General features: G+C 39.2%; 1 protein-coding gene across 1 annotated transcript in view; it reads right to left on the bottom strand.

Moving 5' to 3' along the window:
* The window catches only part of ATP10D (ATPase phospholipid transporting 10D (putative)), a 166,564-nt gene that overhangs the window by 36,831 nt on the left and 102,059 nt on the right, over positions 1–27,674 (bottom strand). Inside the window, exons 11-15 of the mRNA XM_049886290.1 lie at positions 12,328–12,516; positions 9,452–10,061; positions 8,572–8,675; positions 5,953–6,079; positions 2,901–3,085 (exon numbers count right to left, since the gene is read on the bottom strand). Coding sequence (XP_049742247.1) covers positions 2,901–3,085; positions 5,953–6,079; positions 8,572–8,675; positions 9,452–10,061; positions 12,328–12,516 — 1,215 coding nt within the window. The remainder of the gene's footprint in view (positions 1–2,900; positions 3,086–5,952; positions 6,080–8,571; positions 8,676–9,451; positions 10,062–12,327; positions 12,517–27,674) is intronic.

Raw genomic sequence — 27,674 nt, forward strand, 5'->3', positions numbered from 1 at the left:
TCTAAGGATGTACTATAATACTAAGAATGTACTATAAATACAGTCTTTGTAGTGTTCATATGCTTATAGTGCACAGAATATAGTCTAGGTGGATACTCTCTAAAATATGAATGCAAATTATCTGTGGTTTTGTGTTTATAGATATTTTTATTCTCTCTTATTTGTACATACATGTGTCTAGTTTTTATAAATTAACTATATTTTCTTTATAGAATTAATACAATATAGAAAATATACTGAAATAGAAGTCAAAAAATTTAAAGTTTATCCCAAGCTTGAAAATAATCAGCTGTAGGCTCTTGGAGAAATCACAACTTCTTAGAATCTCAGGCTCTCAATCTATAAAATGGGGGATAATTTTATCTGCTCTGTTTACTTGTTATAATTGTCAGTTAGATCATTTATGAAAAAGCTTTCTGGACTGCTAATAAACTATATAAATATAAAGCTATTAACCTTAGGAAAAAATTAAATGGAATTAGAAAAATAAAGCTTAAAAAATTAAATGATAAATCCCAAAATGTTTTTATATATCAGAATGCAGTAAATAATTTAGGATATGATTGTACTAAAGCAAATCAAGAGATCAAATTTTATGAGACTTTTAACTATTTAAGGTTTGCAAGTGGCTACATTTATTTTAATCCAATTTGCAAAGTTAGGCGCGAAAGATGGAGGGAATTTGTAAATTGAGATACTACATGACAGGAAGGACTTTAGACATCCCATCAACTGCCAGTTGGACCACTTAAACATGGCAGGAGCAATTGCTTCAATAAATGAGAAATACGGCTCCAGCACCTCCAAGACCTCTGTAACGCTTTATCACTTTATCGCTGTAAAGTTTAGGGGTTGGGGTAGAAAAAAGGGAAAGGAAATACCAGTCAGTGGGCCTCTACTAGCCTCAACTATGTGCTTGGCATTTTACATGCATGGGCATGAATCATCATAAAACAAAATTATATTCATAGTATTCTATTTAGTTATATGAAAAACCACATAGATGGAATGGCTGTTCATAGCAAATACAAAATATCTTTTGCATGTTGAACAGTCCACAGCAAATACTCAATGAATACTTCTTGAGTTGGTAGTTTTAACTGTCTTTAAATATAAATCATATATTAAGGAATAAATATTACAGTCCTAATGATTTTACTCTTCACAAAAACTCTTTAAGTCAAAATCTGACACCAAGAATTGATTCTTCGTCATCCTTTTTAATGTTCACTGAACCTCTTCCATATGCTGGGCACCTCAGTAAGCAATTTACATTTTCTCCTTTAATGCCCACAACAATCCTATGAAATGAGCATTATTCCCACATTATGGGTAAGGAAAAGGACGCGAGACAGTAAGTAACTTTCCAAGGTCACGGACTTGGTCAATGGCTGGCCAAGTATTTGAACCTGATCTCACCATCAATTTAGGCATGTCCTTTTAAGTTACTAAAGTCGCTAAGCATTGTCCTTTGCTTAGCCCTTTACTGGTGCTGGAGTTGGCTGGAGGTTGTGGTTATTGGGTCCATGGGCCACTGCCAGCTGCTTTGGGAACTCACGCCGTGTAAACAAATAAAACTGTCTTTCCTCAAAGTGTACAACCTATTTAGGTAGATTTAAAAACAAACAAAAAACTAAACCAGTTGCCTTCAAGTCAACTCTGACTCATGGTGACCCCATGTATGTCAGAGTGGAACTGTGCTCTATAGGGTTCTAATGGCTGATTTTTTGAAAGTAGATCACCAGGCCTTTCTTCCCAGGTACCTCTAGGTAGACTCAAACCACTAACCTTTCGGTCAGCAGCTGAGTGCTTAACTGTTTGCACTACCCAGGGGTGATGAGGCCTACCATAAAAACATGGATAATCAAACATGGCACCTATGACAAATGCCCAAGATACAGCTCAGATGTGAAGCTCCAGAGGATTTTAGACGAGACAGGTTTCATGCTGGCACTAATGTTATGGGAGTCTGAAACATGGTTAGGTTTGACTACTGAGGAAGGAAGGAGGAAGGAAGGAAAAAAATGCATAAATATTTGGATGGTGGTGGCATAGAGGTTAAGAGCTCAGCAACTAACCAAAAGGCTGGCAGTTAGAATCCACCAGCCACTTCCTGCAAATCCTGTGGGGCAGTTCTACTCTGTCCTATAGGTTTGCTATGTGTCAAAATCGACTCAGTGACAATGGGTTTGTTTTTTTGGTTTACCGGTATATTAGGAACGTTCTGAGAAAAATGAGATGCCTATCTCACTGATTAGAATGTTTGCATTGAAAGTTAGTGGGAGGCAAAATTGGAAAAGGCTGAGTCCAAACCTTTTAAAATCCTTTCTCCTTAAAAAACACACACACGTATACGGATCTATATATATCCATATTGTATACCCAGCCTCCTCTTCCCTTAAACACAATTCTTCAAACTTTTGATATTCTAAGAACACTAATTAAGAATTACCACTAGAGGGCATTATTATCTTGAGAGCCTATTTTTAGAATTACCATAAAAATATTTATTATTCACCTGATTTCAATAGAAATCATCACTTCTTCTCATATTGAAAGGGAGGTAGACTCTTGTCTCGGGACTTGTTGTATTTTGTCATTATGGGCTAAGTCTTTCCAAGACCTTGCTAATTCATGCAAGTAAATATGGAGGAAAAAAACGCAAAGAAAAATAATTTTTTTTTCCAGCAATGATTCCCCTGAATCGTTATTGTTTTCTGCTAATCCTTTAAAAGAACTATGCATGGCACCCTCCCAAGCATAAGCAAAGTCGCTGGATAGAATAAATAATTACCAGGAAGCTAACGGCTATTGTTTTTTCTTTCTCCTTCCACAAACCAAGTCTCGAACAGTCCATTTGCTTTGCAAAAACAGGACTGGTTTACTCCCACTATACTTACTTTACTCTGAGTATTGAGGATAAAGAGCTTGTCATCTGGCTCCAGAAGTTTGCATGCATAAGCTATGTTGACAGCTGTCTCCTGCTTGTCCCCTGTCAGCATCCAGATCTTGATGCCAGCTTTTTGAAAGGCTTCTATAGACTCAGGGACTCCCTCCTGCAGGCGGTCTTCAATGCCAGTAGCACCTATAATACAACCAACGTGCAACAGGACTTGTAAATAAGAAACTAAAATCTAAACAGGTGATAACTGAATCATATCTGTTCTAACCAACACCATCATGAACAATACAAACTACTCCAGTAGCTTCTACAGAGCCTAGAGAAATGCCAAGGCCAAAATCATATACAAAGTGACATTTTAAAAAAGAGCCTCAAGGATCAATGAGTTTATTAAACTAACTTGTTTTCTTTTTGGCTAGCATTCATTTCTTAAATTGAGGGCATTTGATTTATGTAATCTTGTCTAAAATTATACAATTATATGATTCTAACCCCAAGGGTAAGGGAGGCTTTTAAAGAATGCTCTTGCCATAAGACATAATGTCTATTTACAATGTTGTTTCATAACACAGGTCCACAATTCCCTTTTCCAAAACACTAGTTGCCAGATTTGTTTCATAATTCAAGTTTTTCAGATTTTCAAAAAGTAACATGGTACCTATGCCATGTTTCATAAAACCTGTAAATCAAGGAGATTAACATTTCTGTAGTAAACCTTACAAATGTTCACACTAAGTAGGATAATAAAGACTATAAATAGTCCTGCACCAAACCAGGCTTGATTTTTGCTACCAAATGAGTTTGGCAGTAAACCCATAGGAGCATTTTTTTTTTTTTAATAATTTTTATTGTGCTATAAGTGAAAGATTACAAATCAAGTCAGTCTCTCACACAAAAACCCATATACACCTTGCTACACACTCCCAATTACTCTCCCCCTAATGAGACAGCCTGCCCTCTCCCTCCGCTCTCTCTTTTTGTGTCCATTTCATCAGCTTCTAACCCCCTCCACCCTCTCCTCTCCCCTCCAGGCAGGAGATGCCAACATAGTCTCAAGCGTCCACCTGATCCAAGAAGCTCACTCCTCACCAGCATCCCTCTCCAACCCATTGTTCAGTCCAATCCATGGCTGAAGAGTTGGCTTTGGGAATGGTTCCTGTCCTGGGCCAACAGAAGGTCTGGGGGCCATGACCACTGCAGTCCTTCCAGTCTCAGTCAGACCATTAAGTCTGGTCTTATGAGAATTTGGGGTCTGCATCCCACTGCTCTCCTGCTCCTCAGGGGTTCTCTGTTGTGTTCCCTGTCAGGGCAGACATTGGTTGTAGTCAGGCACCATCTAGTTCTTCTGGTCTCAGGATGATGTAGTCTCTGGTTCATGTGGCCCTTTCTGTCTCTTGGGCTCGTTATCACCTTGTCTCCTTGGTGTTGTTCATTGTCCTTTGATCCAGGTGGGTTGAGACCAATTGATGCATCTTAGATGGCTCCTTGCTAGCGTGTAAGACCCCAGATGCCACTCTTCAAAGTGGGATGCAGAATGTTTTCTTACTAGATTTTATTATGCCAATTGACTTAGATGTCCCCTGAAACCATGGTCCCCAGACCCCTGCCTATAGGAGCATTTTTGATTTTGGAATTGCAGATGAGGAAATACAGACGTATACTACTTACACCATCACAGAGAAATCAATTAGGAATACACATTGCTACTCCATTTGCTAGAAACTCAGTTAGATAATTATTTTTCTTCTAAATAGAGGAATGAGCTCAAAGGCTGGTCTCTTCATGTGTTAGTACTCAGATCAGAATCTAGATCTCCTGACTCTAACGCAGTGCTTCTCCACCTTGGTGACCCCTTAGAATTACATGGGGAGTTTTGAAAAATTCCAGCGCCCAGACTATGCCCCACACCAAGTAAATCAGGATCTCTGAGAATGGGATTCAGGCATCATTGTTTTTTAAAGCTCTCCAGATGATACTAATGGGCAACCAAGCCTGAGACAAGAGGCGTCAGCTGTGCAAGGGTTAATTGAAATCAGCAACAGTTGAGAAATAAATTTTACTAGTCCAGTTGCAGGTACAAAATAAAGAGCATAGACTCTGGAGTTAGTCAGGTAGACCTGTCTCAGTTATTAACATGTGACTTTGAACTAACAAGTCATTGAGCCACTCTGTATCCCATCTTGGGCTAAAAAAAAAATGGAGATTTGCTGTGACGATTAAAAAAGCCAACGCATGTTAAGTACCTTATCCAAAGCCTAGCAAGAAACTTTAGCCTTCTTCTCTTGAACCAGGATATTTATTTGGCTTTGGACTCTATGTTAAGTACTGACATATTAAATGATCTTCACCATGATTATGAAGTCTAGTTCAATGTGGTGAAAAATAGAACGGAAGGGATTGAAGCTGAGTAGAGATCAGACTTGAGAGGTAGGCAGAACCTCATATTAGAGCAATTTTTTTTTAAAGGCACTGGTGAATAACTTAGAGACTATGATGGTTAAGGTTGTATGTCAACTTGGCTGGGCCATGATCTTAGTGGTTTGGCAGTCCTATCATCTTCACGATAGGATCAACTGTGAGTAGCTAATCAGTTGAAAGAGTTTTCTTGGGCATGTGGCCTGAATCCTATATAAGTGGACATTTTGGTAAGGCTCATGGGCTTTTTGCTTGTGCTGGATCCTGCAGCTGGCTTCTGTTCATCTGACCTCCGGTTCTTGGGACTTGAGCTAGCAGCTTACCTGCAGTCTTGCCTGCCGATCTTGGGATTCATTGATCTTTGCAGCCTATGAGCAAAAGCCCTGCTCTCTTACCTGATGACCTTGGGTTTGCCAGCCCCTGCAACTACGTGAATCAGGAGAAGCCCCTGTCCTGAACCATGGACTTTGGAAGTTCCAGCCTCTACAACTGCGTGAGCCACTTCTTTGACATAAATCTCTCTATATATTGATATGCTTTACTGGTTTTGCTTCTCTAGAGAACCCAGCCTAAGACAGAGTTGTACAGTATTTTTTTAAATTCCCCATTTAGAGAGTATAGCATAGTCTACCTACCAAGTAGGGTTAGTTTGTTCTCTAACCTCATGGCAGATTCAAATAGTAATTCTTCCCTGTTGTCAATGCTGGTTTCAGCTAAAAAGTGATTCTTCAGCCACTCTGCATATTCAGTGTCACTCATGACCTATGGTGGGAGAAAATAACAACTCTGATGCTGGCTGCACGATCTTACAGGATTTTAATGTCCCAGGACAAAACATGAAATCCTCAATTTGTTTTAGGTATTCCTCCCTCTGGGCACACTCATGCCAGGTTCAGATCCTCATACCACCCGGTCACAACCTTCTCAAACTGTGTAATTAGACTTGTATAACTTTGATGACAGATGGACCTTATAGTTCAGTATCTCATGGAAATTCTAGGAAACTTATATGGTAAACGTAGGTTGACCCATTCAGTTAAGCCTGGGAGTATGCAGTTGGGAGAAGATTCCACTTGGCAGTTAAATCCACGATGACTCTAGAGGTACAGTGAGAAGGTAGTGTCAGGACTGGTCAGTTTGAGGGATTCCGTAGGCAGTAGCACCTTTAATATCTTTTGACAGTTAGTTTACGTGGTTAGTCATTCATTTGAGGTAAAAACAGAACAAGGAGGGCTACACAGGTAAAGCAAGAAAACTGTTCAAAACAAAAATTAAGTGGACCAATAACAAGAATTCCCATATTTTTCTTTGTCTTCAGATAGTCAAAGAAGGAGAAATCTACATTTCAATTCTTATAAAGCAGGGTGGGGTGAAGGGGCTTAGGCAATTTCTCTACCTATTTATTCTTTATATAATAATTTGATTTGAAAGAATCTGACATCCATTTTTATCAGAGGAAGAATCAGGTCACTGAAAGATCAGAGCATCTGTTTCCCATCATTCCTATGACCAGTTATGTGAGGCAGCTTGATCTTCCATGCAGTTTACTGATTAAGTCTCATGGTGTCTTTAATAGATACCACTCTACCCAAATGAAACTCCCAAGAACTAGAATTTGGAAAGGCAAGGAGAGGTCCCCAATTTGATTTTAGATCCCAGCAACAATCTTGAATTTAGATTTCCAATGAGCCCTGTAGTTTGGGCATTATTGGATGGCTATTAACAGCCCAGTTTTTTTTTTTTTTTTTTGTATTAACAGCATTGATACTTTGATGTCTGTGTATTCACCCTGACAATGAAGTCTCATTCACTGAAGTGGAAAGCAGAATGGAAGGGATTGAAGTTGGGTGGAGATCAGACCAGAGGGGCAGGCAGAACCTCAGATTAGAGCAATGTTTTTAAAAAGCACTGGTGAATGCCTTTTAAAATGAATGTGCTGCTGGCTACAGAATCCTTCAAACTGACCAGTCCTGACACCATCTTCACACCTCTGGAGTCACTCTGGACTCAACTGCTGACTGGAATCCTCTCCTTATCTTCTCTACTGGTTAGAATTCAGGATGGAGGAGAGATAATTGATACTGTGACTTCTAAAACAACTTTAGAGCTCAGAGCCAGGGAGGGGGAGAAAAAGACAGTGGTGGGTAAGATGTGGAGAAGAGGGAGATGGGCAGCTGGAGAAACTTCCTTGGTTCTTCTCCAGTATTTTTCCCATGCAGGCTGGCTGTTCTTTGTCTCTAGCCCTTCGATGTTCATCAGAGTCCCTGTTATAGTTTATAATTAACTTTCTTCCCTCCCCATAAGCACATACTTCTCTCGCACTAGCCCTTATTGGACTGTTTCCCTAAGCTGACTTTCCCCCTCCTTCTGCTGTTCCATCTCTTATTTTGAAATACAATGGAATAGTGGATTTGTACTGAAGGAAGACACATGCTGTCCAGGTTTGCAGTTGGGAATGTGGTTGTGGTCATGGTTGTAGGATGGAGTTAGGGAAGTCTTGGCTTATCAGTGAGGGAGGGCCCTATGGGGGTGTGAGGGCTTGAACAGCCTCATTGCAGCTGAACAGTTTGACTTGGTCGATACCTTAGCCACACCCCATCAGACAAGCGGCACATAAACTTGACCAATTCACTATTAAACATCTCCATCTCCGTTTCTCCCATGACTTCAGGAGTAGTTCTGGTAATAACATCTCTCAAATTCTGTCTTTAGAAGCTATGTTTTCTTTCTTATTACTTAAATTTTTATTTAGAAAGAACACACTATGTCCCAAGAAAACATAACAGAGAATAATTGGTAGTACTGAGATAATATCCTAGTACATTTACCTGGATTTACAGATAAAGACTTATGGGCACTTAGGGAAAATAAATCAAGAATTTATACAAGAAAAATCCAGGCCAGCCTCTGACCTCACTTTTTCCCGAGTACATTTAATGCTGTAAGACAGAGAAGCAATAGTCTCAAAGTCCTTGGAAAAAACAGTAGGATCCAAGGAGTTTTGTTCCCAGCCGAACTGCTGTTCACATTCAAAGGCACTAGCAGATAAATAATGAAACATTCAGGAGCTCAAAGACTATAACTCTTAGGCATCCTTCTGGCAAAGCACTTGGAAGACAAACTCCAAACAAGCAAGATATTGAACAAAGGATTTCCCCAGTGCTTAGATGAGAGTTTGATACATGCTAGTTTTTAATAAATGATGTTCGTACAAGTGAATGAACAAAAAAGATGAATGTACCAAGTGGCCTCACCTTCTTTGCTATACATAAAGTGCGGAGGCCTCGTTTGGCATAGTCATCCAAGTGTTTCTGAGTTTTCTCCCTTATCATCTGTTGCTTTTCCAGACTTGTTCCATCTGAAATAATTAACACAAGTATCCTCAGCAGTCTGTCCTATTACAGACATATCTTTAAAAACAATGATAGTTTAACCCACAATGAACAAAAAACCTTTTTGTTTTGGGGAGGGACCCCCTCAGTATAAATCTTTTCCTTGTTGCTCTCTCCTTGGGGAGAGGAAATCACCAAGAACTTAATACACACACAGTTCCCATACCATTAATAGCAAGAGTAACAATAACAATAATAATGTTAGCTGTCACTTACTGAGCACTTACCTGGTGGCACAGAGGTTAAGAGCTTGGCTACTAACCGAAAGTTCAGCGGTTTGAATCCACCAGCCACTCCTTAGTAACCCTATGGGACGGTTCTACTCTGCCTTATAGGGTCACTGTGAGTTGGAATCCATGGTAACGGGTTTTTTTTTTTGGGGGGGGGGTACTATTTTCTAGGCACTTGGCCAAGGAGTCAACATACACCATGTATATTTAAACCTTTAATTTAAACCTCTCAAGACTATGAAAGAGGTAGTATAATCTCCACTTTATAGAAAATGAGTCAGGCACAGTATAGTTAGGTAACTTCAAGACCCAGCGACCCAGCTAAAGGCAGAGACCAGATTTGAACCCATGTCTCTGCATCCAAAAAGCTTACATGCTTTTCCACCAAGTACTTCACCAAGTGTGACTGATCCCCAAATATCTGCTTCTTTGCCTTTATAAAACCATTGAGCATGGCCTTTTAATCTCAGAGCCCTCCATATCACTACCATCTCAGCTCTGTGTGCACCTACCTGGTGAAGCCACAGAGAGCAACTCCATAATCACAGAATCAGCACCCTTGGTATACACCACAACTTGGTTGGAAAGGGGGTGCCGGACCACAACAGACATTCTTTTTCTTACTGAGTCAAAGGGCAGGATGTGCAGGAGTTGAAATGTTAATGGTCCCAAAGCAGCAAAGTCCACCATGACCTGCTCTGGAGTCCTGGACTGTAAAGTGCATTGGTAAGCTCTGGCAGCATACACTAAGGCTGCTTCATCTGGGCTCTCGGCCTCATAACACAGGTCTGAGGCCAAGGGCTGTCCAGGGAGGGAGTCCACCTTGCCATTGGTGACGCCTGCGCCACTGTTTTGCTTCTCTGTTTCTTCATGGCAAGTTGAGTTACTAGACCCCTGGGGGCTCTCACTCATCTGGGAGCCTTCTTCCTCCACAGGTGAAGCCAGTTTTATTCGACTAAAGAGAGAGAGTCTGTTCACAAAGGCATTTGGCACTCCAGAAGACGGTTCCTTCCCACTGGCAAGAGATGGTGAACTTGATCTTCGGACAGACAATCGCTGGAAGAGGTTTTTAATCTCTTCCAAGGACTTGATGGGCATTCCAGTCAGTGATGAGAGTCTTACCTACAAAAGATAATTTACGAAGGTCTCAATAATACAGTCAAAGCAGTTTATAACAACTTTAAAGTCAAACTGGGAAAAAATTAGATACTCAAATTACTTAGAATTGTCACAGAAAATATTCATAAAAATAAAACAGCTATGATAAAAAAGATCTGCTAATGTTGATGACATTATAAATTTCCACAGATATATATTTTTTTTATTTAGAAAAGCAACTTATGAAAAGCAATAAGACATAAAATGCTAAGATCATTTGATCCCAAGGGAATATTTATAACAATTTTTCCTAAGGAAATAAATTTTGGAAAATCCATAATATTTATTTATTGTGTGTGTCGCAGTAATAACAAGTTAAAAATTATAAGCAAATTACATATTCAATAATAGCAAAATAGAAACATCTTCAAATGTAACATATTTTTAAATAAGGTTTATAAAGGGTATGGGGTAATACTGAAAAAGGTGTGAAAAGAGTATGAACAATGTAAAGACAAATAAGTAAAAATAATTACATGACTAAAAGAAAGTCCAAAAACCAAACCCACTGCCATCGATTCCAACTCATAGTGACCCTACAGGACACAGTAAAACTACACCATAGGATTTCCAAGAAGCAGCTAATAGATTCAAACTGCCGACCTTTTGGTTAGCAGCCAAACACTTAACCACTGAGAGTAAATCAAAACGTTAGCAAAATATATATTTCCCTTTTATTTCCCAATTCCACAAAAGGCTATTATTTGATTTTTTTTTTTTTCCCCAAACAGGCCAGTCAGCAAAATTAGCTTGAGGAAGAAGAGTTATCATCATCGTAACATGAATTCAAATTTCTATTTTTACAGAACTTTCTTTTTTTTGTACATAACCTGCTTTCTTCTAGATGTTAACTTTTATTAGTGATTAAACTTAGAATACAATACTAATTGTGGAAGACTCATTAATTGCATCCTAAAATTTTCCCATTCAGAAATGTCAAAGGAACTACAAAAGTTTTCTCCTACAGCTAATTTCAGAATGAGTATTATTTGGAGAGACTCATGCTGATTAATTTTCAAACTTATTGCTACCTCTAATATGAAAAAAAGAGTGAAATTCAATCTCTGATAAGGTTTCTGTATTCCACATGAGTTCTGATCAACTTCTCATTCACTATCTTTCTATCATTACCTTGAAATGCCATGATGCTTAGGCTTTTATATACCTACACAGGCTTTTCTTTCAGGTAATAGAATTCCTTTGGGGATAAGGCAACAGCATTCCTTAAACAGAACGGATCAAAGGATGCTTGCTTTGGAAATGGATACATGAGAAAAATGTTATGAGGGGGGAAAAAAGACCATCCAGTGATTTATTCTCTAAATATATAATCACTTTTCAAAGGGCAACTTTATAGTTGACATGTAAAACTACAGTTTTCAATCAAGTGAAGCTTAATTGGCAGGAAAATATTTTTGAGCTGAAGTTGACCACCTTTGAAGTCACCAAAAGAAAATGAGCTCACGGAAAATTAAAATTTATTTGGGTCATGCTGCAAACTGAATTTTAAGTGGATGTGTCCAAAGAGGGAGATATTTATACACAAGGAAGCTACCAAAGCAAGTGGTGAATCATCAGTCTCGAAAACAAGTTTTCCTTCTTAATTGGAAATGAATTTTCCACAAATTCTAAGCTACGAATATGATTTAAAAATCTAGCTTTTGTGGGAACTGCAGAACTTTGGTATATTATAGGTGTACCGGATTTTAGATTGATTGAGTTAAAACTAACCTTAATGATACACGAAAAAAGAATTATCTAAATGAAACCAATACTTTATATTCTGCCTGAGGTAGTACATGATGTTGTAGGTCTCAGAAGTCCCAAAGAAAGCTCCAGTTTGGTGAAGAAACCAAAGCAAAATGAACACAGTCACATACTACAAGACTGCTCTCATCAGCTGTCTTCCTAGAGGCAAAATAGTGTAACAGCTCTGAGCCAGACTTCCTTAGTTCAAACCCTACTTCCTCAGATCCAACAAACTGGTAGTGTGACCATGGGCAAGTTACTTAACCTCATCTGCAACAGTATCTAACCCAGGGGTTGTTGGGAGGATTAAATATGCTAATTAAGGTAAAGCACTTAGAATATCATAATAAATGCTGAATAAATATTAGCTGCTTGTGATATTATTTTATTATTATTACCCGTATAACAAGACTAGTACAAGTATATTTAAACCCAAAGTTCACTTCTGGAAGTTGATCCTTGTTTGCATTAGAGATTTTACCTTCTGTCGTGGTTGGTTAGGAGCAGAAACCACTACTGTGTTGCAAATTGCCAATGCAATGAAGAAGTCCATAATACACAAAGTCTCCAGTGGTAGACTGTGGGCCATCTCATCTGGTGGGGTGAAGAGCTGAGGTGTTATCTGACTAAACTTCTCCAAAAGCCTTGTGTCTGGTACCACATCTGTTTCCTGAAGATCCAATAAAACAAATTATAATAACAAATATCCAAAAACGATAATTTTAAATCAATACGAGAAGTATCTTTTATAACCAGAATTTATGAAGCATGAGATAGTAAAATTCATTTTTCTAAAAAAATTAATGTATATGGTGTCATGGGAAGTGAGAATGGGGAAATAAAAGATGTAATAAAAATAAAATGCAAAACCCAGACTACACTAATATCCACATTAACGGAGGCTAACTTGGCTATTATCTTTAAATTGAATAGGAGATAGGAACGACACCTGACACCAAAACCTAGTTGGATGTGTTTTTTCATTTTGAAATGTACTGTGTCAGAGATATATTTTATCGTGTCCAGCATTCTACCTTGCCCATAGAGCCATTCGATGGCAATCGATGAGTGCCAATTCACATTAAAGTGAAGGCATTATTTATACCGTATTATTTTAACAAAATATTTCATGACTCGTCCTTATTATTGTAGAAATCAATCTCCTCAAGTAAAAATTACCATAAGCAGACTAACAGATTTAATTAGGATTTCCTAGTAATATCCTTCAAGACATTAATAAGTGTTCTTCTAAAAGAAATTACTGATCATCAAATACATGTGGTAACCGTGTTTGCACCCTCCTCTTAAAGATTCTTAGTAAAAATTGGCTCCAAAAGGTTCTGTTATTAAAAACAAAAATCCATTTTGTTTAACATAGTGCTTCCCATACTTATCTGAGTACTAGTTTTAACAGAAGAATGTTGTATTACAAATATGTTTATAATCCAGTAATATACAGTCAACTGCTTTAGAAAATTTTCAGCTGAGTCACAAGAAGGACCATTAGCTCAGAATTGAGTTTTTACAAATGAACCATTTTATTTTAGAGGAGTCCTGGACACAGTGAGCCTACAAAGCACACTGGTTTTTAGGAAAGCTAGGCAAGCTGATTTAGGAAAAAAGAGAAAAATATGGAGATGTGTGATACCGGAATCAGAAGAACCTAGCTTGTATTTCACACTTAGGAGTTGGTGAATGGCAACATATGCTTAATAAGAAAAGAGCATGGGCTGGAAATTATATAGGCTTGGGTTCAGGTCCTAGTTCCACTATGGATTAGCTGGTGACCTCCAGCAACTTACTTAACCTAAACCAAACCCAAACCAAACCCATTGCCATCGAGTCAATTCCAAATCATAGCAACCCTAAAGGACAGAGTAGAACTGCCCCATAGGGTTTCCAAGGAGTGCCTGGTGGATTCGAACTGCCGACCTTTCGGTTAGCTGCCATAGCTCTTAACCACTACGCCACAGGGTTTCCTTACTTAACCTAGTGACCTTCATTTTCCTCTTCCATATAATGGTAAAACTAACACCTGTCTCCGCAGGGTTGCTGTACAAAGCAAATGAGATAGCGAGCAAGCCGAGACAAGATAGCAAGTGCCCAAATAATTTAATGATCCTTTTCCTTCCCTCCTACCTTCTCAAAAAACATTCTCACCTTCAGGTATGTTATCAGGCTCATGATGGGTTTAAAAAGTTCAAGTTATCTGCTGCCACAAAGAATTTCTATCTAAATACATCAGTTTCTACTGTCCTGTGATATTTGACCTAGCAGGATTTGAATCTTGTTGCAGTTGATGGAACTCATCTGATCACTGTTCATGAATGAGTCTGTCACGTACTCAGAGAACAACCTTGGCCTCAACGGCCTCCTTGCCAAAGTCGGTACAAGAGAGTGGCAAGTCTGAGACTATCACCCAATGCTTAGTCAGCCAAGGAATACTTGTGAAGATTGTGTAGTATTTTATCAAGGCCTATGATTATACTGTCATCTAATGCTTGTGAGACTCCATGGATTGGGACAGTATTTCCAAAGGCATCCTTCTCAGACTGTAAATAGGTATTAGGGAAACAAAACGAAACAAACGAACGAAAACCCAAAAAACAAAAACAGAGTTCCACAGTGAAATAAGCTTAAGAAATGTTTAAATTGAACAGGCTTCTTTATTGCAGTACATCTCAGAGGCATGAATGAATATTGAGAATATCCAAGAAGAGGCTCCCCGAATTTTATTTTTTAGAGTCCTCTGTCCCATATGTCCCATATGACTCACTTAGGATTGAGTCAGAGACCTCAGAAGCAGTTAGTGATTTCATTGTATCAGTGATCTCAGCATTGACTAAGAATTGGCTTCAGGATACAACTCTACTGCATTCTGAAGTTGATCTAAGACTAGTGAAAAGTTTGTAACTTCTGCCTCTGTGGTAAATGCTATCGATGTAAGTCGATGTAATATGTCTGTCCTTCAGGGAATCATATGGCTGTATGACCTGTCTGTCAGTTTGTCGTACTGTGGGGGCTTGCATGTTGCTGTGATGCTAGAAGCTATACCACTGGTATTCAAATACCAGCAGGGTCACCCATGGCAGACAGATTTCAGCTGAGCTTCCAGACTAAGACAGACTAGGAAGAAGGACCTGGCAGTCTACTTCTGAAAAGAATTAGCCAGTGAAAACCTTATGAATAGCAGTGGAACATTGCCTGATATCGTGCCAGAAGATGTGTCCCTCAGGTTGGAAGGTACTCAAAAGATGACTGGGGAAGAGCTGCCTCCTCAAAGTAGAGTAGAGCTTAATGACACAGATGGAGTCAAGCTTGTGGGACCTTCATTTGCTGATGTGGCATGACTCAAAATGAGAAGAAACAATGGCAAACATCCATTAAAAAATCAGAGGGTAGAATGCACAAAGTATGAATCTAGGAAAATTGGAAATCATCAAAAATGAAACGGAACACATCAACATTGATATCCTAGGCATTAGTGAGCTGAAATGGACTGGTACTGGTCATTTTGAATCAGACAATCATATGGTCTATTATGCTGGAAATGACAACTTGAAGAGGAATGATGTTGCATTCATCCTCAAAAAGAACATTTCAAGATCTATCCTGAAGTACGACGCTGTCAGTGACAGGATAGTATCCATATGCTTACAAGGAAGACCAGTTTATACAACTATTAATCAAATTTATGCACCAACCACTAAGGCCAAAGATGAAGAAATTCGAGATTTTTACCAACTTCTGCTGTCTGAAATTGATGTAACATGCAATCAGGATGCATTAACAATTGCTGGTGACTGGTATGTGAAAGTTGGAAACAAAGAAGAAGGAACGGTAGTTAGAAATTATAGCCTTGGTGAAAGAAATGATCCCAGACATCACATGATAGAATTTTGCAAGACCAATGACTTCTTCACTGAAAATACCTTTTTTTGCCAACATAAACGGTGACCATACATGTAGACCTCGCCAGATGGAATACACAGGAATCAAACCAACCACATTCGTACAAAGGGACGATGGAAAAGAACATGGCTGGGACTGACTGTGGAACAAGCCATCAATTGCTTATATGCAAGTTCAAGTTAAAGCTGAAGAAAATTAGAACAAGTCCACAAGAGCCAAAGTATGACCTTGAGTATAATCCACCTTAATTTAGAGACCATCTCAAGAATAGATTTGATACATTGAACACCAATGATCAAAAACCAGACGAGTGGTGGAATTACACCAAGGACATCATACATGAAGAAAGCAAGAGGTCATTAAAAAGATAGGAAAGAAAGAAAAGACCAAAATGGGTGTCAGAAGAGACTCTGAAACTTGCTCTTGAACGTCAAGTAGCTAAAGCAAATGGAAGAAATGATGAAGCAAAAGAGATGAGCAGGAGACTTCAAAAGGTACCATGAGAAGACAAAGTATTATAACAACATGTGCAAAGAGCTGCAGATAGAAAACCAAAAGGGAAAACACACTTGGCATTTCTCAAGCTGAAAGAAAAAATTCAAGCCTCGATTTGCAATATTGAAGGATTCTACAGGTAAAATATTAAACAATGTAGGAAGCATCAAAAATAGATGGAAAGAATACAGAGTTACTACACCAAAAATAATTGGTTGATATTCAACCATTTCAGGAGGTAGCATATGATCAACAACTGATGAGCTGAAGGAAGAGGTCCAAGCTACACTGAAGGCATGAGCAAAAAACAAGGCTCTAGAAACTGACAGAATATGAATTGAGATGTTTTGACAAATCGATGCAGTGCTGGAAGTGCTCACTCATGTATGCCAAGAAATTTGGAAGACAGCTATCTGGCCAACTGACGGGAAGAGATCCATATTTATGCCTATTCCATAGAAAGGTGATCCAACTGAATGCAGAAACTGTCAAACAATACCATTAATATCACATGCAAGTAAAATTTTGCTGAAGATCATTCAAAAGTGCCTGCAGCAGTACATCAACATGGAACTGCCAGAAATTCAAGACAGATTCAGAAGAGGACATGGAACCAGGGATATCATTGCTGAAGTCAGATGGATCTTGGCTGAAAGTAGAAAATACCAGAAAGATGTTTACCTGTGTTTTATTGACTATGCAAGGCATTAAACTGTGTGGATCATAACAAATAATGGATAACATTTCGAAGAACGGGAATTTCAGAACAATTAATTGTGCTCACGAGGAACCTGTACACAGATCAAGAGGCAGCTGTTCGAAAGGAACAACTGGATACTGCATGGTTTAAAATCAGGAAAGGTGTGCGTCAGGGTTGTATCATTTCACCATACTTATTCAATCTGTCTACTAAGCAAATAATCAGAGAAGCTGAACTAATGAAGACGAACAGGGCATTAGGATTGGAGGAAGACTAGTTAACAACCTGCGATATGCAGATGACACAACTTTGCTTGCTGAAAGTGAAGAGGATTTGAAGCACTTACTGATGAAGATCAAAGACCACAGCCTTCAGTATGGATTACACCTCAACATAAAGAAAACAAAAATCCTCACAACCGGACCAGTAAGCAACAACATGATAAGCGGAGAAAAGATTGAAGTTGTCAAGGATTTCATTTTACTTGGGCCCAAAATCAAAACCCATGGAAGCAGCAGTCAAGAAGTCAAACAACACATTGCATTAGGCAAATCTGCTGCAAAAGACCTCTTTAAAGTATTGAAAAGCAAAGATATCGCTTTCAAGACTAAGGTGCACCTGACCAAAGTCATGTTGTTTGCAATCACCTCATATGCATGTGAAAGCTGGACGATACATGAGGAAGACTGAAGAAGAATTGACACCTTTGAATAATGGTGTTGGTGAAGAATATTGAATATACCATGGACTGCTAAAAAAAAAAAAAAAAATCTGTCTTGGAAGAAGTACAGCCAGAATGCTCCTTAGAAGCAAGGATGGTGAGACTACATCTCACATACTTTGGACATGTTATCAGCAGGGACCAGTCCCTGAAGAAGGACATCATGCTTGGTAGAGGGCCAATGAAAAAGAGGAATTCCTTCAACGAGATGGACTGACAGAGTGGCTGCAACAATGGGCTCAAGCATAACAAGATAGTGAGGATGATGTAGGACCAGGCACTGTTTCATTCTGTTGTACACAGGGTCGCTATGAGTGAGAACAAACTTGAGGGCCCCTAACAAGAGCAACATGATTAGAAGCCTGTACTGTGATAATAAGAGTTGCTGAACTTGCCAAAGCCAGAGCTCTGGTTGGCAAAACTGTGCTTATAAATAGTGTTCCCAAAATAAATGTGGAAAAAATCCAGAAACTAAGGACCAAAGAAGACTTGGAAAGGGCTATAAAGCAATACATATAAAAGAGGAGCCCCAAAAAAGCTCCACATCAAAATGAAGCTACAGGCACAAAGCGGTCTTCCACTTTAGTTGGTCTAAGATATGTTCATCTCTAGTGACTAAGATATTTAGCTGCTCAATTATGCAGAAGGAGTAGAGTTATCACGTGCATCTTATCTACATGACTATTCACAGGCCCTTTTCCTAAAATCCAAATCTTCTTCATTAAGATCCTGTATTACAAAATTGAATTTTGCTTCTTTTTTTTTCTCTGATGGACCATTTCTTCCTTCTCTGAGCTCTTGTTACCCTGGGAACTAGGACTATACCATCTGAGCTCTTGTTATCCTGAGGACTAGGCCTATGCCATCTTGCTTTAAATAATTCTATACAAATGTACTTCCCTCCCCAGGGTTTGTGTTTTTATCGTAAAAACTATACCTTATTGAAAGAGTCCTTGGGTGGCACAAAGGTTAAGTATTCGACCCCAAAAATTGACGGTTCGAAACTACCCAGAGGCACTTTGTTAGACAGGCCTTAAAAACACTATGGAGCAGTTCTACTCTGACACACCTGGGGTAGCCATGAGTTGACCCGATAGCAACTAACAACAACCACATACATTATTGATCTTTGGATGCCTAACTCAGTACCTGGTACATGGATAAACAATAAAAGTTTATTGTTGTATACTACTATAAAACACTTGTTGTTAGGTGCCATTGAGTTCGGTTCTGACTCATCGCGACCCTATATACAATGCCATTCTCACAATCATTGCTATGTTTAAGCCCACCACTCCTCTGTTAGTTTGTCGTACTATGGTGGCTTGTATGGTGCTGTGATGCTGGAAGATATGCCACCGGTATTTCAAATATCAGCAGGGTCAGGGACAGGTTTCAGCGGAGCTTCCAAACTAAGACTAGGAAGAAGGATCTGGCGATCTACTTCTAAAACACTAGCCAGTGAAAACCCTATGAACAAAACACTTGCTGATCTTATATTCCACAAAAAAGGAGGTGGGGGAACAAACAGACTAAAAAGGTGTTACTTTTTGCAAAACAAACAGTGTTCTCACTTGGCCTCAAAAAGACATCTGTTTGAAATTCTGTGAAAATTTCTGCTCCTAATTAGAGCACAGAATATAACACTCACTGTGGATTGCTTTCCACAATGAATCCAAAGCCTTACCTTGGTTTCATGGTGGGCATCTAATATCTTTGCCCTAGTCTTATATTGGCATTTCACCATTTTAGATTTACTACCATGATTCACGTTAAGCTTTCCTACTAGGTTACAGATTTTACTTACAGGTTTCTTTTTCTTGTGTTCTGCCCACCTTCCCCCTCACTGCCGCCCCACCCCCATCCCTATTTAAAGCTAAATTAAGTAAGCTGAGCATTGGCCAAGATGTTTCTAATAGTGTTTGGTGTAGCTTTTGGATGGCATTAATATACTGAATTTTAAGTTTTTTTTTTTTTTTAAACACAATGAGAGGAGTCCAATTTGTGCACAACCCAAAACTACTATGTTTTAATAATGGAGAAAGGTACCTCAGGAGGGAGATAAAGTTGACCAAGTGGCTGTGATTCAGCATCCTACCTCTCCCCTGGTTCCACCTGTACCCAAGATTTTCATTTTATTTCCTATCACCCTCACTCCAGTTTTAGGGGTTCACCATTCTACTTCTATAATTTGGCTTTAGTATGAACACAAATGCCTTCTGCTGGCCCCCCCAGATTCCTAAATACATGGACCTGAAGGAAAAGACAAAGGAGCCCTAGTGTCATAATGGTTAAGTGCTTGGCTGTTAACCAGAAGGTTGGCAGCTGGAATCCACCCAACAGCTCCGTGGGAGAAAGACCTGGAGATCTGCTCCCATAAAGTTTATAGACTAGAAAATCCTATGAGGCAGTTTTACTGTGTCACTTAGGGTTGCTATGAGTTGAAATTGACTCAATGACACCTAACAACAACAGAGGAAAAAGACAAAGGCCGAAAACCAGACATTGACCATTTCTCCTCCACACCAAGCTCTCCCATGGCCCTATGGTTCTGTGCTATTGTCTGCACCAAGTGCTGTCTGTCCTTGCCTTTCCTTCCTTTTCTACTGTGTGAACACCTACTCATCAGTTTAATCCTAACTTGAGTTCTACCTTTTTGATGTAGCCTTTCTTGATCCCTCCTCATTCCCTTAGAGCTGATCATTCCCTTCTTTGGCCCTCACTGTATTCTAGATTAACTACTATTATCACATTTTTAATACAATACTGCAATTATTTATTTATATATCTGCCTTCTCTATCTAAAATAAAACTGGAACTACTGCAAGAAACCAAAAGAGACATACATAAGTAGAAAAACATACCATGGCAATGGATAGGAAGACTCAACATTGTGAAAATGTCAATTCTACCCAAACGATCTACTGATACAATGCAACCCCAACCCAAGTCCCAACAGCATTCTTTAACAAGATGGAAAAACAAATCACCAACTTCATATGGAAAGGGAAGAGGTCCTGGATAAGTAAAGCATTGCTAAAGAAGAAGAACAGTGGGAGGCCTCACACTACCTGATTTTAGAACCTACAGTCTAATACCGGTACAACAGACACAGACCAATGGAACAGAATTGAGAACCTAGATGTAAATCCACCCAGAAGCAGCTGATATTTGACCAAGGGCCAAAGTCCGTTAAATGGGGAAAAGACAGTCTTTTTAACAAATGGTGCTGGCATAACTGGATGTCCATCTGTAAAAAAATGAAATAGATCCATATCTCATACTTTACACAAAAACGAACTCAAATGGATCAAAGACCTAAATTTATAAAACCTAAAACGATAAAGATCATAGAAGAAAAAAACGGGGGCAATGCTAGGGGTCCTAATATATGGCATAAATAGTATACAAACCATAACTAACAATGCACAAATACCAGAAGAGAAACTAGATAACTGGGAGCTCCTAAAAATCAAACACTTATGCTCATCAAAAGACTTACGTTTACCAAAAGAGTAAAAAGAGAACCCACAGGCTAGGAACACATTTTTGGCTATGACGTATCTGAAAAGGGTCTAATCTCTAAAATCTACAAAATACTTCAACACCTCAATAACAAAAAGACAAATAACCCAATTAAAAAATGGGCAAAGGATAGAACAGACACTTCACCAAAGAAGACATTCAGGCAGCCAACAAACACATAAGGAAATGCTCATGATCTTTAGCCATTAAAAAACACAAACCAAACCCAGTGCCGTGGAGTTGATTCTGACTCATAGCGATTAGAGAAATGCAAATCAGAACTACAATGAGATACCATCTCACCCCTAACAATACTGGCACTAATCTAAAAAACATAAAATAACAAATGTTGGAGAGGTTTCAGGGAGATAGGAAATCTTATGCACTGCTGGTGGGAATGTGAAATGGTACAACCACTTTGGAAAATGATATAGTGCTTCCTTAAAAAGCTAGAAATAGAAATACCATATGGTCCAGCAATCCCACTCCTAGGAATACACCCTAGAGAAATGAGGGCTGTCACACAAATAGACATACACACACCCATGTTCATTGCAGCAATATTCACAATAATAAAAAGATAAAAACAACCCAAATGCCTATCAACAGATGGATGGATAAACAAATTATAGTGCATACACACTATGGAATACTACACAATGATAAAGAACAATGATGAATCCACAAAACATCTCACAACATGGATGAATCTAGAAGGCATTATGCTGAGTGAAATTAGTCAGTTGCAAAAGGACAAATATTGTATGAGACCACTATTATAAGAACTCAAGAAAATGTTTATACACAGAAAAAAACATTCTTTGATAGTTATGAGGGTGGGGAGGGGAGAAGGGAAATCACCAACTAGACAGTAGACAAGTGTTAACCTTGGTGAAGGGAAGGATAACATACAGGGGAAGTCAGCACGACTGGACCAAAGCAAAAGCGTAGAAGTTTCCTGGACACATCCAAACACTTTGAGGGACCAAGTGCCTAGGGCTGGGGTCTGGGGACCATAGTCTCAGGGGACAACTAGGTCAATTGGCATAACATAGTTCATAAAGAAAATGCTCTACATCCCATTTTGTGGGTAGCATCTGGGGTCTTAAAATCTTGTGAGTAGCCATCTAAGATACATCTATTAGTCCCACCCTGTCTGGAGCAAAGAAGAAAATCAAAGACATAAGGAAAATAATAGCCCAAAGGACTAAAGAACCACATGAACCAGAGACTCCGTCAGCCTGAGGCCAAAAGAACTAGATGGTGCCTGGCTACCTTCAATGACCACTCTGACAGGGATCACAACAAAGGGTTCTGGACAGAACATTAGAAAATATAGAACAGAATTCAAATTCATGAAAAAAGACCAGGTTTACTGGTCTGACAGAGACTAGAGGAATGCCCAAGATTATGGCCCCTGGACACTGTACTAACCCAGGACCGAAACCATTCCCAAAGCCTACTATTCAGACAAAGATTAGACAAGCCTATAAAACAAAAAATAACACATGTGAGAAACGTACTTCTTAGTTCAATCAAATATACAAGATCAAATGGGGAACTCCTGTCCAAAAGCAAGATAAGAAAGCAGGAAAGGACAGGAACTGGACTAATGGACACAGGGAAACCGGTGTGGAAAGGGGGAGCATACTGTCACACTGTGGGGGGGATTGCAACCAATGTCACAAAACAATACGTGTATAAATTTTTCAATAAGAAATTAACCTGAGTGGTAAACTTCCACCTAAAGCACAATAAAATTTTTAAAAATTAAATGAAATTGGGGAAGGGGCCCATGTTTTATTCATTTTATACATCTAATATCCAGTATTATGTCACTGTCTTCTATTAATCCAGCCACCTCTCAAGGAAAGAGGTGTGCATAAGCCAGACAGGACCCTGGTTTTCATGGAACCCACATTCTAGTTGGGGGATATGTAGGGTTTAAAACTAACCCATAAACAAATAAGATACTCATTGACTGAGATACAGTTAACATGCTTGACCATTGACTGAAAGGTTGGTGATTCAAGTCCACCCACAAGTGCCTTGGAAAAAAGGCCTGGGGATCTACTTCCAAAATATCAGCCACTGAAAACCCTATGGAGTACAGTTCTACTCTGACACATGGGGTCACCACAAGTCAGAATCAACTCAACAGCAACCAACGACAACAAGACTGAGACAGAGACTAGAGTGAGATGGCATCTAGCCAAGACCTCAAAGATGAGGAGACAGCCACACAAAAATCTAAGAGAAAAGCATTCCAGGTAGAATGGACACTAATGAGTGAAAAAAATCTAGAGGCTCATACAAGCACAAACTCATTCTGGCTTACACAGTATTCTATTTGTAAAATAGGTAATATGAACCTAGAATTCACGGGCCTTGATGAAAATCTAAGTACGAAATACTAGTATATCTTTGCCAGGACCCTGCCTAAGATCCTAGCTCTCTGGCTCTCAACTTGTCCCCCCGTGAATGATACCATCTTACAGTGTTCCATTTCTTAGACATTATAGCACTCAGTGTGTTCCCAAGCTGGTGTTCTTACCTGCATTTCATGAATGGCTTTTGGGATCATGTGCAAAATTTTTACAAATGCTCATTTTCAGGTCAAAGGATCTATACCTTTCTCAATGTAATCTTTAGTCCTCAAAAATGATAAAATCAACTCATCTGGAATTAGAGAGGATCTCATATTTCAAAGAGGATCATGACCTCTTCGTCGTACATATGTTTCTGTTTTTAGCTGCTATTGGGTTGGCCCCTGGCTCATGGTAATTCCATGCACAACAGGACCGTTGTAATACATAGGATTTTCATTGACTAATTTTTTGGAAGTGTATCACCAGGCCTTTCTTCCTAGTCTGAAAGTTCTGCTGAAACCTGTTAAGCATCACTGCAACATGCAAGCCTCCAATGAGAGATGGGTGGTAGGTGCACATGAGGTACATTGACCAGATATTCAACTCGGGTCTCCTGTATGGAAGGCTAGAATCATACCACTGGACCACCATTGCCCCCGATCTTATATCTAGGGGTACAGTCTTTCAAAACATAAAACAACAAGAACCCCATAGCATCCATATAATCAGAATAAACACAGCATTGCGGTACAGGGCAAGTGAAAACAAAATTGACTGAGTGGAAACACACTGAGGCTAATAAGCAGCTTCATTCAACAAATTCCAGTATACTTTATTAAGAATGGATGTGCCAGACAATGTGCTGGATTTCATGATCAATGATGGATAAGTCCTTGTTCTCAAGGAGCTAATGATGCAATGTCAGAGTTAAGAACAAGGCCAATGGGGGAAAGAATGTATAAACATTGCTATGGAAGCTGAGAGAAAGGAATGTCTGAGAAGACTTATCAGAAGATGTAATATTAAGGCAGTTTTTTAAGAAATAAATACTTCATCAGATTTGGGGGATAGAGGTAGGCTATGAGGGAAGAACACATTCTAGGCAGGGGAAATGACATAAATAAGGTGCAAAACCATGACACTAATAGTATATCATTTGTTATTAGGGAGGGTTAGGCTGGATCAGGAAAGCAAGAGGCAGGGCATGGCACAGGCTAGGCTGTTTGCCAATATCTTGCTATCTCTGATTAGTGAGTCAAAATGTGGTTAACTTCAGGTGGGTGGAACATGTGAAGGATCACAGGTAGAAAGCTAAAATATAAGAAAATTTCTTAAATTTTGATATAGCCTTAGAATGAGTATAGACCTGGGGCTGTGTGCATCCCTTTCTTATTCAGAAGTCAGAGAAGCACGAAGTCTCAATGTTTGAAATGGCTTGACGTGTGGCAAAGAGATGAGGTCACAGGTTCTATATCTTATGTGCCACAGAAGTGAACGCAGTTGGGCCAAAATGACCATACTAGTTGCTGCAATAGCACATTTGTTGTCTACTTTGAAAGGAGCCTGCAGACACCCCTCAGGGTCTTCTTCAGACAAATCATACCCTTGGGCTCTACTCACACCATGTGTCCACTGGAAAAATCATATATTCAGTGTGGACACACAAGGATTCCTGGAAGCTGATTTATTCTTGACATGTCAGCTATCTCAGAGGTCACCAACCAGATACTAGTGCCATGGCTGGTAAACACAGTGAAAAGTGAAAGCCAAAAAGGAAGGGGTTTTATAGAAGTAATTTTAAGTACAACAAAACTTTTGGTTTGTAACTCTTTCACACAAGCACCTTTCCTCTGCTTCCCATTTTTCATACGGTCTTCCACTTTTTCTGCTGTAAAATGAAACTGTCGAGTTTCCTCAGGGAGAAGGAGCCACCCACACAGCCCACTCACATTTCCGGAACCTGAGAAGAATGGCGCTCTCAGCAAAAGCTAAGTAATGTGTATATTTTACCGCCGTCCCCCCACCCCCAGCCCGGCTACAGCGGCTGAATTCCCTGGGCCAGATATAGGCCCTGTTGAGCACCTACAGCCATCCTCCTGGCCTTGGGGAAGGAAAAAATTTCCAACTGGGGAAAAAGATAATTTGCTAGCTCCACTAACCAGGGAAACTCAGGACAGAAGCGGCTCCAGTACAGGCATAAACCGCCCGTGGACTTTGAGCACCTTTCCCTTCTGCATTGACCTGTGTGGGCCTATTTTGGGCAAATGTGCCCTTGTTGGCAAACTTCAACCAATTCAGCTGTGCGGTGGAGAGTTGGGTGTTTGATGTGTGACACTGCTTTGCCTATTGAAAAAGGTCCACACCTACCCACATCAGGGACCTAAGAACTGGTAGCTCCACTCAGGTCACCCAGCCACCTGCGACAGAGGTCCAAAGATAACTGGTACCTCCCAGTCCTTACAACCAAAAACTCTGGGTGCCCATGATCTGTCTGCAGAACCCACCCACCTGCACGCTCTAGGGAACAGGGATGCACTTTTCTCAGAGACACTCAGGGCTTGGTTCTCAGCCCCGTGCCTTGTTCGGAGCATGACCCCCTGCTGCAATCAGATACCGGTATATACGTCGGTATAAAAGAAATAACCTATGAGTGATTGGAATACCAGAACAGGGATGGATAACAGAAAATACAGAGAGAATTCTTGAAGATTTGTTGGCAGAAAACTTCCCCGATATAGTGAAAGACGAGAAGATATCTATCCAAGATCTCATCGAACGTCACATAAGGTAGATCTTAAAAGGAAGTCACCAAGACATATTCTAATCAAACTTGACAAAACCAAAGATAAAGAGACAATCATAAGAGCAGCAAGGGATAAACGAAAAGTCACCTACAGAGGAAAGCCAATAAGAATAAGCTCGGACTACTTGGCATAAAACCATGTAGGCAAGAAGGCAATGGAATGACATATTTAAAAACTGAAGGAAAAAAATTGCCTGCAAAGAATCATATATCCAGCAAAGTCTCTTAAATATGAAGGTGAAATTAAGACATTTCCAGATAAACACAAGTTTAGGGAATTTGTAAAAACCAAACCAAAACTACAAGAAATACTAAAGGGAGTTCTTTGGTTAGAAAATCAATAATATCAGGTATCAACCCAAGACTAAAACACTGGGTGGAGCAACCAGAACTCAACCGAGACAGGGAAATCCAAAAAAACAAACCAAGATTATTAAAAAAAAAAAAAAAAAGCTCAACACAGGGTAACAGCGATGTTATTATATAAAAGACAACATTAAAATAATAAAGAGGGACTAAGAAATGTAATCACACACCTTCCATATGGAGAGGAAGGTATGGTGATATAAAGAAATAAAAGTTAGGTTTAACTTTAGAAAAATAGGGGTAAACAATAAGGTAACCACAAAGGAGACAAACTATCTTACTCATCAAAATAAAATACAAGGGAAAAATACAGACTCAGCAGAAACAAAATCAACAACAACAAATATGAGGAAAGGACAATATATAAAGATAATCTAGGCACATAAAATTAAGCGGGAAAAAGAAATTGTCAACAACACACAAAAAAGATATCAAAATGACAGCACTAAATTCATACATATCCATAATTTCCCTGTACGTAAATGGACTAAATGCACCAATAAAGAGACAGAGAGTGGCAGAATGGATTAAAAACCAAGATCCGTTTATATGCTGCCTACAAGAGACACACCTTAGACTTAGAGACACAAACTAAGACTCACAGGAAGGAAAAAAGTATATTAAGAAAACAACAATCAAAAAAGAGCAGGAGTGGCAATATTCATTTCTGACAAAATAGACTTTAAAGTTAAATCCATCAGAAAGGATAAGGAAGGACACTATATAATGATTAAAGGGACAATACCAAGAAGATATAGCCATATTAAATATTTATGCACCCAGTGACAAGGCTGCAAGGTACATAAAACAAACTCCATCCGCATTGAAAAGTGAGATAGACACCTCCATAATAATAGTAGAAGACTTCAACACGCCACTTTCGGTGAAGGACAGGACATCCAGAAAGAAGCTCAATAAAGACACGGAAGGTCTAAAT

Source organism: Elephas maximus, chromosome 5 (genome assembly GCF_024166365.1).
Source record: "Elephas maximus indicus isolate mEleMax1 chromosome 5, mEleMax1 primary haplotype, whole genome shotgun sequence".
Taxonomy (NCBI): Eukaryota; Metazoa; Chordata; class Mammalia; order Proboscidea; family Elephantidae; genus Elephas; species Elephas maximus.